Below are 13,225 nucleotides of genomic sequence, written 5' to 3'. Positions count from 1 at the left end.
AAAAAAAAAATTAAATCGCTGTCAAACTTTTTTTTTTTCTTTTAATTCTCCTTTTTCTGGAGGAACACGGTGGAGGAGCTTCTCGCAGTAGTTAAAAACTCGGGAGACCCGGCGACGAGGCCCTGGGCGCCGCTGCCAAGGCGGCGCGCGGGGCTCGGGTAGCCCAGCTGGTCTCCCATCTAACTGATCTAATCAATGACTCTGAAGAGCTGGGGCTCCTGGCTCCGCCCCCGCCAGTCTCTTTTCCGCCTTCTATTGGGCGTGGGCCGAGGAGGCAGGGCCTTGTTCCTCACGCGGATTGGCTGGCAGGGAATCAGTATCAATGTTTAAGCGGCGGCGTGAGGTGAATAGAGTCAGTCAGCAAGAGGCGCTGGGGCGAGAGCTGGGACTGCGAGCCCGGCGGATGCGGCAGCGGCAGAGGGCGGCTGGGGAGACGCTACTCCAACTGTTGAATTTTCACCTTTCATTTCCTCCGATGCTTTGCTTGCGGAGATGGATTTATTTGCTTTGAAATCCGCACGTCTTTCGCAGGCTATGCGCTGATCCTGACAGGCACCAGATTAAAAGAGACCACCCGTGACAGAAAAGGAGGAAAAAAAAAAAAAAGCCCTCCACAACGGACTACACAATTAACTATGCACACCGGTGCTGGACTTTGTGAATAGAGAACATTGAGAGGAAAATCATGAACTATGATGCGGGGCTAAGCTGTGAACAGTCACTGGAATCCTGATTTTTCCTCTTTTTTTCCAGGACTCTGAAAGATTTGGGGGTTCCTCACGCCTAACCAAAAGGAAAGGTTTTTTTTTAAAAATAAATAAATAAATAAATAAATACACCTAGCAAAACAGACGCCTTGTTTTCCAGACCCTCGGACCCCGGCAGAAAGAGGTAGAGTAAAAGTGCTGCTGGATTCAGCTACACCTTCCTCCTTCCCTCCCTCCCTCCCTTTTCTCTCGCTTTTTCTTTTCCTCCAAAACAAGAATCTGGCTTTTCTTTCTATACAGTGAGTCAGAGAAAGCGTTAGGAAGAAGCCGCAACTAATGTCTGTGAAGGGAGGACCATGAGGCGAGAGTGAATACGATTCGTTCCACTGCTTCTGACTCATCGGGCAGATCGGAACACCTGCATTTCTGGATGTGTCATTCCCATATGTCGAGGCGCCTCAAGAACCCGAAATAATGTGTAGACAGACCTGTGCCTAACATCCCCTCGGAGGTAGCTCTCGGGGGTGGGCGCCCCTGGCTGGACCGCCGCGGCCGCAGCTCCTCACCCCCTGCCCTCCTCGAGTCGCCCAGAGAGACTGTGTGAAAGCGAGACTGCAGAATGCATCACGCCAAACCTTGATGTGTTTCTTTCATCCAGCCCACTCCTACTATTAAAAAAAAAAAAAAAAATTGACGGGAAAAAAAACCCCGCACTTTATTCGCTTCAAATATTCACCACTTTTATTCCTCGCCAAGGTTTTCCTTTCTAGATGAAGAGGACTGGGAGGCAGGGCCATTGGAAGGAGATGCTGAATAGAAAGAAAAGAGAGGCACTTGACAGCCCAGCCCTGTGAATGCAGAGACTGTTTCCCTTCTAGCGAGAGACAGGGAGAGTGTGTGTGCGAGGACTGGGAGGGTGGCTCCCCCTTCCTTTTTATTCCGCCTCCCCTTCCCCCTTCAAATCTGCACATCCAACCATGAGTTGCCTGTTGATTTCCTTTCGCCTGGGAAGAAAAGCAAACTGGAATTAAACTGCATCGAGAGAAGTCCTCGCTCTCGGGGAGAGAATGGGATGGTAGCGGCGGCTACTGGCTTGGCATAGAGAAATCACAGAGTGTGTGTTCTACGAACAGAGGCGGAGATAGAGCTATATATCCCCCCCCCCCAATAGACTCATACCGCAAACGCTGATCTGGCGGTGGCTTTCCTGACTTCGGGGGAGAGCCTTTTCCGAGGAAGAGAGGGAGGAGCCTGGTGGAGGGAGGAAACTACAAATCGGGACACTAGTTCTTTGCGCTGCATTTCCTCCCCTCCCTTTGGCTGCTCGGAAAGGAGAGAGAGAGAGAGAGAAAATACGCTTGGCTGGGAGATGCAGTCCGCCGCCGCCTCTCCCTCAGCCAGCAATGCAAGATTAGATCTCTAAATGCAGCAAAACACTGCCTGAAAACCGAACAGCCCGCGAAGCCAGCAGACATTTCACCGGGCTCCAGCGAAGCTTCAAAATATATCTGACTCTCTCTCCGTTGCTCCTCATCCCCATCAATTTCATCATAGCAGACGAGAAACAAGTAAGGATTTCACTTTCCCATCTGCCTGAAGACACACCTCCCCGCTCCCTCCCCCACCCGATGTGAAGAGTATTCCGGCGGCTACCGCGGGAGTGGATTTGCAGCGCCCTAGCGGAGCCAGGAAAATCCACGGATTCTTTACCATCCCTTCTAGACACGATTTCCATCTCGTCGCTGGCCTCATCGCTGAACTTTGAGTCGCCCCAAGTCCCGGCGGAAGAGACAAAGCCCCGGGCTCGCCCCCAGCCGCAGGGAGCCGCCGCCTTGCTCCGTGCCCCTGCAGCTTCGCTGCGCCGCCGCTTCTCGCCCAGTGCGGATGCTGTAGATCAACAGGTTCGGGGAACTTGAGCGGAATAAGGTAGACCGCCGGGTGCCGCAGCCCAGGAGCAGAGGGAAGGAAGGACCCACAGACTTGTGGCTCGTGTCGCGCGCGCACGCTGCGCCCGAGCCCCAGGCTGGCGCGCACCCACTCGCTCGCCCCTCCAGTCCGGCCGCTCCAGCCCCCACCCCACCGGTCTGGGATGTACCTTTCCATCTGTTGCTGTTTCCTCCTATGGGCCCCTGCCCTGACGCTCAAAAACCTCAACTACTCGGTGCCAGAGGAGCAAGGGGCCGGCACCGTGATCGGCAACATCGGCAAGGATGCTCGACTGCAGCCGGGGCTTCCGCCCGCAGAGCGCGGTGGCAGTGTCGGCAGCGGGCGAAGCAAGTCGGGTAGCTACCGGGTGCTGGAGAACTCAGCGCCGCACCTGCTGGACGTGGACGCGGACAGCGGGCTCCTCTACACCAAGCAGCGCATCGACCGTGAGTCCCTGTGCCGCCACAACGCCAAGTGCCAGCTGTCCCTCGAGGTGTTCGCCAACGACAAGGAAATCTGCATGATCAAGGTGGAGATCCAGGACATCAACGACAACGCCCCCTCCTTCCCCTCGGACCAGATTGAGATGGACATCTCGGAGAACGCGGCGCCGGGTACCCGCTTCCCTCTCACCAGCGCACATGACCCGGACGCCGGCGAGAACGGGCTCCGCACCTATCTGCTCACGCGCGACGACCATGGGCTCTTCGCGCTGGACGTCAAGTCCCGCGGCGACGGCACCAAATTCCCAGAGCTGGTTATCCAGAAGGCGCTGGACCGCGAGCAGCAGAACCACCACACGCTTGTGCTGACCGCCCTGGACGGCGGCGAGCCGCCGCGATCGGCCACTGTGCAAATCAACGTGAAGGTGATAGACTCTAACGACAACAGCCCGGTGTTCGAGGCGCCCTCCTACTTGGTGGAGCTGCCAGAGAATGCCCCACTGGGCACCGTGGTCATTGATCTGAATGCCACCGACGCCGACGAGGGTCCCAATGGTGAAGTCCTCTACTCCTTCAGCAGCTATGTGCCTGACCGCGTAAGAGAGCTCTTCTCCATCGACCCTAAGACCGGCCTGATCCGTGTCAAGGGCAATCTGGACTATGAGGAGAATGGGATGCTGGAGATCGACGTACAGGCCCGAGACTTGGGGCCCAACCCCATCCCGGCCCACTGCAAGGTCACTGTCAAGCTCATCGACCGCAACGACAACGCGCCGTCCATTGGTTTCGTCTCCGTGCGCCAGGGGGCGCTGAGCGAGGCCGCCCCGCCCGGCACCGTCATAGCCCTAGTGCGGGTCACTGACCGGGACTCGGGCAAGAACGGGCAGCTGCAGTGCAGGGTACTGGGCGGAGGAGGGACGGGCGGCGGCGGCGGCGGCCTGGGCGGGCCCGGAGGTTCTGTCCCCTTCAAGCTTGAGGAGAACTACGACAACTTCTACACGGTGGTGACTGACCGCCCGCTGGACCGCGAGACACAGGACGAGTACAACGTGACAATCGTGGCGCGGGACGGGGGCTCGCCTCCTCTCAACTCCACCAAGTCGTTCGCTGTCAAGATTCTGGACGAGAACGACAACCCTCCTCGTTTCACCAAGGGACTCTATGTGCTGCAGGTGCACGAAAACAACATCCCAGGAGAGTACCTGGGCTCCGTGCTCGCCCAGGACCCCGACCTGGGCCAGAACGGCACGGTGTCCTACTCCATCCTGCCCTCGCACATCGGCGACGTGTCCATCTACACCTATGTGTCTGTGAACCCCACCAACGGGGCCATCTACGCCCTGCGCTCCTTTAACTACGAGCAGACCAAGGCTTTTGAGTTCAAGGTGCTTGCTAAGGACTCAGGGGCGCCCGCGCACTTGGAGAGCAACGCCACTGTGAGGGTGACGGTGCTAGACGTGAATGACAACGCGCCGGTGATCGTGCTGCCCACGCTGCAGAACGACACCGCTGAGCTGCAGGTGCCGCGCAACGCCGGCCTGGGCTACCTGGTGAGCACCGTACGCGCCCTTGACAGTGACTTCGGCGAGAGTGGGCGCCTCACCTACGAGATCGTAGACGGAAACGACGACCACCTGTTTGAAATCGATCCCTCCAGCGGCGAGATCCGCACGCTGCACCCCTTCTGGGAGGACGTGACGCCGGTGGTGGAGCTGGTGGTGAAGGTGACTGACCACGGGAAGCCCACCCTGTCCGCGGTGGCCAAGCTCATCATCCGCTCCGTGAGCGGCTCCTTGCCCGAAGGGGTTCCCCGGGTAAACGGCGAGCAGCACCACTGGGACATGTCGCTGCCGCTCATCGTGACTCTGAGCACTATCTCTATCATTCTCCTAGCGGCCATGATCACCATTGCCGTCAAGTGCAAGCGCGAGAACAAGGAGATTCGCACCTACAACTGCCGCATCGCCGAGTACAGCCACCCGCAGCTGGGCGGGGGCAAGGGCAAGAAGAAAAAAATCAACAAAAATGATATTATGCTGGTGCAGAGCGAGGTGGAAGAGAGGAACGCCATGAATGTCATGAACGTGGTGAGCAGCCCCTCCCTGGCCACCTCCCCTATGTACTTCGACTACCAGACCCGGCTGCCCCTCAGCTCGCCCCGATCGGAGGTGATGTATCTCAAACCGGCCTCCAACAACCTGACTGTTCCTCAGGGGCACGCGGGCTGCCACACCAGCTTCACCGGACAAGGGACTAATGCAAGCGAGACCCCTGCCACTCGGATGTCCATAATTCAGGTAAGAGACTCTTAGCCTAAGTGGGACTTGACTTTATTGCTGGTTTGGGAAGCTGTCCTGAAACCTTTGGAACAGGACAAAGCCACGCGGCCAGCAGCAGTGAGAGAGGAAAATTTTTTAAGTGAAAATGGTTTACACTCTTGCCACTACCTGTTCGACACATTCCATACATAACCCCTCCCCTGTAAATAGTCTCAAGTAGTCTAAAAGTCTTACTTTTGTTGTATCTTAAAGTTTATTTTTGTAGGCTTAAAAATGTTAGCAGTGTTCAGTATTTAGAGTTTATTTTACTTTATTTTTATTTGTGGGTCCACATTTCTCTCCATAACAAAGGATTCCCAGAGTAGAGAAAAAAAAAAGTTTTAGTTAAATTGCTTTTTAATTCTGTTTAAAAAAATCTGATGCCAAAAATGAAAGAAATGTATACTCAAATACTCAGAAGTTCACTTTTTCAAGTACAAAACAGCAACTAGTCAGAGAATTCCAGAGCCTGAATCTGAGCTAAGTTTTCACTCCTCACCGAAAAAGTCAGTATTATACTTTAAGAAGTGTTTTAATGAATATGACTCTGATTTACTCTTTACACTAGAAACTGCATCATGATGTCTTAGTGTAGTTTAAACTTTTAATATGTAAATTATGCTCTGAAGCTCTTTCAAAAGTTTGAATAAATGTAGGCTTTGGATAATGACCGTTAACTGTCTATGAGAAGTTTATATTTATTTTGTCCTGATCTGTTTCTTGGAGTCATTGAGGAAGGAATAGAGTGCACCAGAGGGTCACAGACTCAACTTATATGGTTGAAAACAGGAGGCATATTTGGCATTAAAGGCACTTGACCCACCAAAAGGAATTTCAGGATGTATTTAGTTTTCATATTTTCAAGTGATATTTAATATATTTTAGATAGTATAATCCAAAGTCACTGATATATTAAAAAAAAAAAAAAACCTAAATGACTGACCCATCATGGACATAGATTCTAACAATAGCAGGTGACTGTACTTTGTCTAGTCACTGCTTAGCTTCTTTTATCCGCTATTAAGTTGTGTCACAGAAAAACTTAATCCTTGCTTATTATAAATGCATGTTGATACAAATTACTCTGGATGAGCACTACTTGAAATTCAAAATTGAGTTTAACTAAAAGTGACACTTTGGGAGGAAGATTAGTTTGGGGCAAATGAAGTTAATTTGTTCATAATTTTATGCTTTGAAAAGCAAATACCTTTTAATGACACTTGGCTCAGTAATGTTTTTATTATTAAAATGAATAGTAAAACTTCATAACCTTATCCTTTCTAACAGAAGTATAACAAATGCCAAAAGTTAGCAAAACATATTTTCTTATAATATTATAATGTCCTTGTAAAACAGACTCTTGTAATTGGTGCTACTGAATACTAAAGAATCGATTGTAGTATTAAATCCCACTTTTAATGCTGTCTACTGTATACCAGTAATCATGATTTTTTGATGTCTATAAAAGACTGAACAAGAAATATCTCCCTTAAAAAATAGTGTGGTTTCTATGAAAGTCTTTCTGTGACTGTGTTAAACTGGTATTTACGATAATCTCTTTAGGGAGATATGTTAAAATATGTATTTATAGATCTTTTGCAGTCATTTTATCTATACATGTATGTTAAATACCTTTCTTCTATTTTTACCATTGACAACTACAAAGATATCACAGAGTAATGTTTAATCTTCCATTTCAAGTGCTGTTAGTTGTATTCTTATTTAGGTTCCAGTAAAAATGAAGTTGGTGCAGTAGAATATCAGCAAGCCTGATTCCTTGGTCAGATTAGTGAGGAACAAATTTGGATGGAAGTATCCAGAAGGTTTCGAGGGACAGGGGTGCCTGTATTGTATTTACACCATGCTGTTCTTTAAGCTGTTCATTGCTTGAGGAATGGATGGTGGTGATGATGGTGATGGTGATGATGATGATGATGATGATTCCTCTCAGCCGTAAAACTTAAGCCAAAGCAAATCTCACACATGCAGGGAAAGAGACAGATAATTTAAAAAGAAAACAAAAGACAAACTTCCTTGCCATTCCCTTTCTTCTAGAATCTAAATCCATGCCATAAAAACACAGAAAAAGTTTCAGTTTTAAGTTCTTGAAATTTTTTCCAAGGTGACTCAATGTTGCAGATTGCTCTTGCCCTAGAAATATCCTCGATATAAACTGTTAAAAGAGGCACTCTCTCTTTTTTTCCCCTGAGTTTTTGCAGTCTTATAAAGAATGCTTTGTAAATTCCTAATATGTTAATTTCCTTTTCAGTATACCAGGTTTTTCTCAGTACCTATTGTTGAGAACAGAGTAAATTAACTATAGTGATCCTCCTTTCTTCTTTTTCTTTAAACTAGAATGCTGCAAACGCTTTGTGCTGAAGTGACATGCTTAAATTCAAGTGCTCAGGTATCCATAACCTTGTTTCAAAGTGCATTTATCAGTGTGTATATTTAACACAGTCTGCTGAGGAAACACACTACTAATCTCACGTGTATTTCTGAAAGTAGTATTTTAATTCACGGAGTGCACTTGGACTAGCAACTACTAGGTCTGCTTTACCTTTATTTTCCAGTATGTTTGTCCTGTTTAGAAAGTGCACAGTGTATTTCTATTGATGGAATGAAACGTATTTCGTGATTGTTTTGAGATACACTGGTATGAAATTTAAGAATTTCAGGATGTAGAAGACTCATATTGCCGCTTAAATTAAGATTTTTTAAAGTATCAAATAATATTGTGTGAGTCACGGGGTCTAAATTTTAAGGTTAAGCTCTGTGGGTTCTTGGGCAAAGAGCATTCTTATTGAAAGTGAATGCAGAACAATCCTGTAAGCTGGTTGCACATGTAACCACTATGTAGAAACAGTGGTTTGTGAGAAGAGATTTTATTCAGGGTTTTTTTCAAGTTTCTCAGATGAAATAAAGTGTTTGAATAATAGACTAGTGATTAAAATATCCTCAATAATGTGAGTCATAATACAACATTGTGTTAATGAAATATTTTATTCATTTTAAAGCTATAACACTGATTTTGAAAAATAGGAGCACAGATTTTGTGGTAGGTAAGGCAAATAAATTGTTATACAAATTTATAAAAGCACTTTTCATAGTAATCTTCATGTGAATTATTTCATATGTTAATATGAGAATCTAAAATCAAGTAGAGATCATTACTAATTGTCACAGGTTACTGCCTATCGAGGCTTATCAAGAATTATTTGTTCAGTCTCAGGGTAACTTCTCAACAGGTGTTTTCAACAAAGGCCTGGCTGAGAAGAGGCTGGGGACTTCTTCACTGTTGGGAGAATTTCCAGTTTTATTTGAACATCTGTGTTTTCAGATTTTTTTGTAGTACTACTGTAAGTCATTTCAATATGAACTCATAGAAGAAAATATATAGAGCCAGCAGAATAAGATCTACTAAAATAAATTTTACAAAAGAATACATTCTCATGTGGTGTTTTATAGTTGAATTTTAAAAGATTCACATTAGGATTGACTTTAGACTTTTTATGCTAGGAAGAGAAAATCCTTTTGATATATGTGCATGGCCTTTTCAATAAAAAGGAATTAAACACATGGTAAATACAGTCAATCCAAATATATAGAAATGAGATTGCAGCATAGAGGATTAAAGTAGCATAGTATAGACAATAAACTCAGTATTTTGGAATTAAAATGTGAAAGAAAAAGTATATCTTTACTAGCAACATTATCCGTTGTCTGCCTTTAGTCCCACTTCTCGAACACAAGAGATTCTTGACTATAGGGACTGATGAGCTCCCAAGATGGTGATCTTTAAAAGTTCATATCCTAGTATGTTAGTGATTTCAATAACAAACATAAAATGCGTGAACAATTTCTTCATATATAATTTTGAGGTTAATTTTCCACAATGTTGTTCTAAGATAGTACAGTTTGATTAGTTACATGCACTCATTTCCATGAACATTATATACGTTTCTACTTATAAGGGGAATGATGAGCTAAATAGGAAGGGGATGTCTCTCCTATAGCAGGCCTCCAGGAGTGTCTTCTCCACTTGCCTTTTTTTTTTTCTAATTTTTAAAAAGTTGGAAGGTTTAATTCCTACTTTAAGTTAACATGAGTACATAATCATAATGCATTTTTTCGGTTTTACCATATATTAAAAATAGTATAAATAAGGTACAAAAAAACTGAAAAGATAATCAGCCATCAAGATGTTTTGAGTTTCTTTGGAGAAGAGTTCAAAATTCAGATTATTATCATTATTTTTAATACATTGTTACTTTTATTCTTAGTTTTGTGTGCACCTACGAAAATCTCAGCTCCAATGTAAATTTGGGTGCATTTGTTTATCTTGCAATACATGAAAATACAAAAGTATAATTTTTTTTTAATTATATGAATTAGAAACCTGAGAACTTTGTTTTTACAATTAGTTCATATAACTACTCATAGGTAATAACCTCTTCATCCATTAGTTTTTAGTTTTCAACAAAATTTCCAAAATGCCAACCAGGTAAAATATTCCATCATCCTTCCACTGAGATGATGACTCATCAGTCTGTAGGATAATTTTAAGTTTTTCTGAGTGTATGAGTGAGTTCATAATTTTACTTAAGTGCTATGAGTGAATTTTATAATTTCAGTAAATATTACCATATCCAAGTCTACTTGGATGATTTTGGAATTTTATTCCTGGCATCTTCATGTTATTTGAGGCTGTGTGTGATCATGAAAATTATCAGATCATAGAAAAGTATGTCCTAAAATTCCAATCTCAATTGCTTGAACATCACTTTTAGTCAAGAAAAGAATTTCCAGGTTCTAAAACATTATTGATCACCTGTGACCATATTGTTCAGAACACATTAAAAACATTAATAAAATAAAAACAAACAGAATTTCTAGAAACTTTTCTTAATAAATTTGAAGTTATATATTATTCACTTTTTACAGTGCATATAGATTTATATATGAGGTTAAAATAAATTGGTTACTCTTAAAATAATCTCAAATACCTCATTAAAGGATTAAGAAATGTAGATATTTTAAAAATTAAAAAAAAACTTAAAAAACGCCAGATAAGTATCTAATATTATTTACAAATATAATATTTATATTTTCTTATGTTTTCCTACCACTATCAGGCTTCACATTTTTTGCTGTTAGTGCTGCTTATGTAATACAATGCAATAGAAATATATTTATAAAAATAAAAGGTTTATAAATTAAGAAAATATTTAATGTTAAGATTAATAAAGAGTCATATGCACTTATTGCCCTGAAGTTTGGCTCTGTCTATATTTATGAAAATGTGAATCATAAAACTTTTTGACAAAATTAAAGTATGTGTATCCATGTATATATATTTCCCACATAACGTATATAAATACTCAAGCACAAATATTAGCCCATTTTATACCTTTTAGTTCCAGGGCAGCTCTCCTCTTTTTAATGAAAAATTTTTTAAAGATTTTATTTATTTTATTTATTTGACACAGAGAGAGAAAGAGAGAAAGAGACAGAGACAGAGAGCAAGCACAAACAGGGGGAATGACAGGCAGAGGGAGAAGCAGACTCCCCGCAGAGCAGGGAGCTGGATGTGGGACTCCATCCCAGGACCCTGGGATCTTGGCCTGAGCCAAAGGCAGAGGCTTAACCAACTAAGCCACCCAGGCGCTCCAGCTCTCCTCATTTTAAGGATGACCTCAAACCTTCATTTTTTCTTTGAAAATATGTTAAAACTTGATGATTGCACTGTTTTCAAACTTGACACATTTTCAAGTTCCTTAAAGTAGAGCCTGTTGTTCTAGAGCAGAGAAGAAGTTGAGGAACGACTGGCCTTCAGCAGACAATAGGCAGGAGTTTATGTAGATGAAGAGAAAAAAATTTTCATCGAAGTTTCAGATTCTTTCAGGAGGATGGTGGGATGGCTGGAGGCATTGTGAGAATATATACTTTGATCCTGATGATGAAACAACCACAGGGTTAAGATGAGGCCGCTAGAACTGCACTCATGCCAGTTAGGAAGTAAAACTTAACTTCCTAATGCTGAGAAGCCTTGCAATACACTCAATAGTGGGTAAATTCTTACAAATGCACCTGCTAATTATGATATTAGTCATTGCTCCAGAATGTATTCCCCTCAGTGATACTTCTGTTTAATAAATCCCACAGGGCATTATCTTAAAGTCATATTTTAGTAAAGTCATCAGGGAAGTTGTTTTTTTTTTTTTCCCCCTGTACTGAATTCCTTTAACCAATGACTATATATTTGTTAGAGGATGGCATAAAGTTCATTTTGCCCATCAGTTTGAAGATGCTGTGACTTCTGCCACCCACCTACAAAACACTTTTAAAGTCCATCAGACCTACACTAATCTATTGTCAACCTATTTTAATAAAGGAGACGTTGACAAGAGTTTCCTTCAGTGGCACACAGTATTTTATGGTTAGTCATAGCTTTCACCACCAGCTTTGACAGTGATATATTGCTATCCTTTAGTTTCCTGAAATAAATTATCTATAATAAAGAAGTCCTTAATGACATCAACATTCCCAGCTGTGACTAAGCAGAAGTTTTCTTGTGTGCTTCCTTGCTGCTGTAGAAGTTCAATATTTTTTAGGTAAAGCCAAAAAAGAAAAAAAATAGACAAAAAGACAGATGCAAAATTGTGGGCTGTGTGGGTGGCATCTTTCCCTCATATGCACAAAGTTCTTCCAGTAATAGACTGTAAAATTGGTTTCAGACAGTGTTTGAGAGAATCTCTTGATATACATGTGACACACTTCTATCCGTTCTGGTCTTAGTAACATTCTGATTACTGGTATTTGTAGGCCTTGCCCTGGATCTATTCCAGGCAGTTTTATTGTAGTGAAATGGCTCTTACAGTTCATTGAGCATCTAGCATAACTGTGGCTGAATATGATTGGCGCGTTTGCATATATTTATTCAAAAAATAAGGCAGTTAAACAGCATAATTATGGGAAAATGAATCATAACAATAAAAGACCATTTAAGTTAACAAGCTTTGTGATCAAAGGATAAATACAGGTTGGGTAAATGAGACTTTAGATGTAACTAATCTACATAAATAGACCTTGGTTTGATTAGAGGAATAGAATATATTAAAATAACTTAAGAGTATTAGAAATGCATTTTGTTTTAGTAATTTTGAAATATTTAAAGACATGTTATTTTATGTTTCTACTCAATAATATATTCAAGAACCATATTTATATTGGAAGCAAAATGGGCAAGGTACAGATAAGTATAATTATGTAAGCTTGTTTGGCTCTGGAATACACTCTGTCTGAACCTTATTTATTATTTTTTAAACTTATAATGTTTTTGATTGATTTTTAATTATTGGAACACATTAAAGGGACCATATAAAGGACAATTTCTTGTTTACTTTATCAGCTAAAAGCAGCCTTTGTAGAATTTGAAAGTGAGAGCATTAAAACTCTATTTCAAGTTTTCAAAGCTATAATTTTATAATTGTTTTTGTAGATACATATTCTTTTTAAGAAACACTGATTACATATTTGTAAATTATATTAATGCATAATGTGGATAATGACTTTATACTCAGAAAAATTCCAATGCTATTTTGGTGGCATATATATATATTTTTAAATAACAGATTTAACTTACAATGTGACTAAATAATTTCTTTTAACAATTATGGTTCTTTAGATATATTTCCTTCAGCAACTTTGGTGATAACTTTTAAAAAATATAATTTAGGCATAAGTCATCAATTGATATACCTCTTTACCAGTATTTCTGCCTGAATCATTAATAATCACTGCTGAACAGTGATTGGATTACAATTACACC

The 13,225-nt window shown here is 42.5% G+C and overlaps 1 protein-coding gene across 2 annotated transcripts in view; it reads left to right on the top strand.

Moving 5' to 3' along the window:
* Positions 1 to 365: 365 nt before the first annotated feature.
* PCDH17 (protocadherin 17) overlaps positions 366 to 13,225 on the top strand; it is a 98,670-nt gene continuing 85,810 nt past the window's right edge. Inside the window, exons 1-2 of one of the 2 annotated variants that reach the window (XM_073894476.1) lie at positions 366 to 891; positions 1,008 to 5,373. In XM_073894476.1, the coding sequence (XP_073750577.1) occupies positions 2,797 to 5,373 (2,577 nt within the window). In that variant the 5' untranslated portion in view covers positions 366 to 891; positions 1,008 to 2,796. Of the gene's footprint in view, positions 5,374 to 13,225 lie in introns of both variants that reach the window. The other variant, XM_025874869.2, reaches the window with a different exon arrangement.

Source organism: Callorhinus ursinus, unplaced genomic scaffold, assembly GCF_003265705.2.
Source record: "Callorhinus ursinus isolate GAN/ISIS: 27379988/994484 unplaced genomic scaffold, GSC_fseal_2.0 scaffold7, whole genome shotgun sequence".
In the NCBI taxonomy this organism is placed as follows: Eukaryota; Metazoa; Chordata; class Mammalia; order Carnivora; family Otariidae; genus Callorhinus; species Callorhinus ursinus.
Note: the sequence above shows the minus strand (reverse complement) of the source record. Positions and strands in the feature narration are given on the sequence as shown.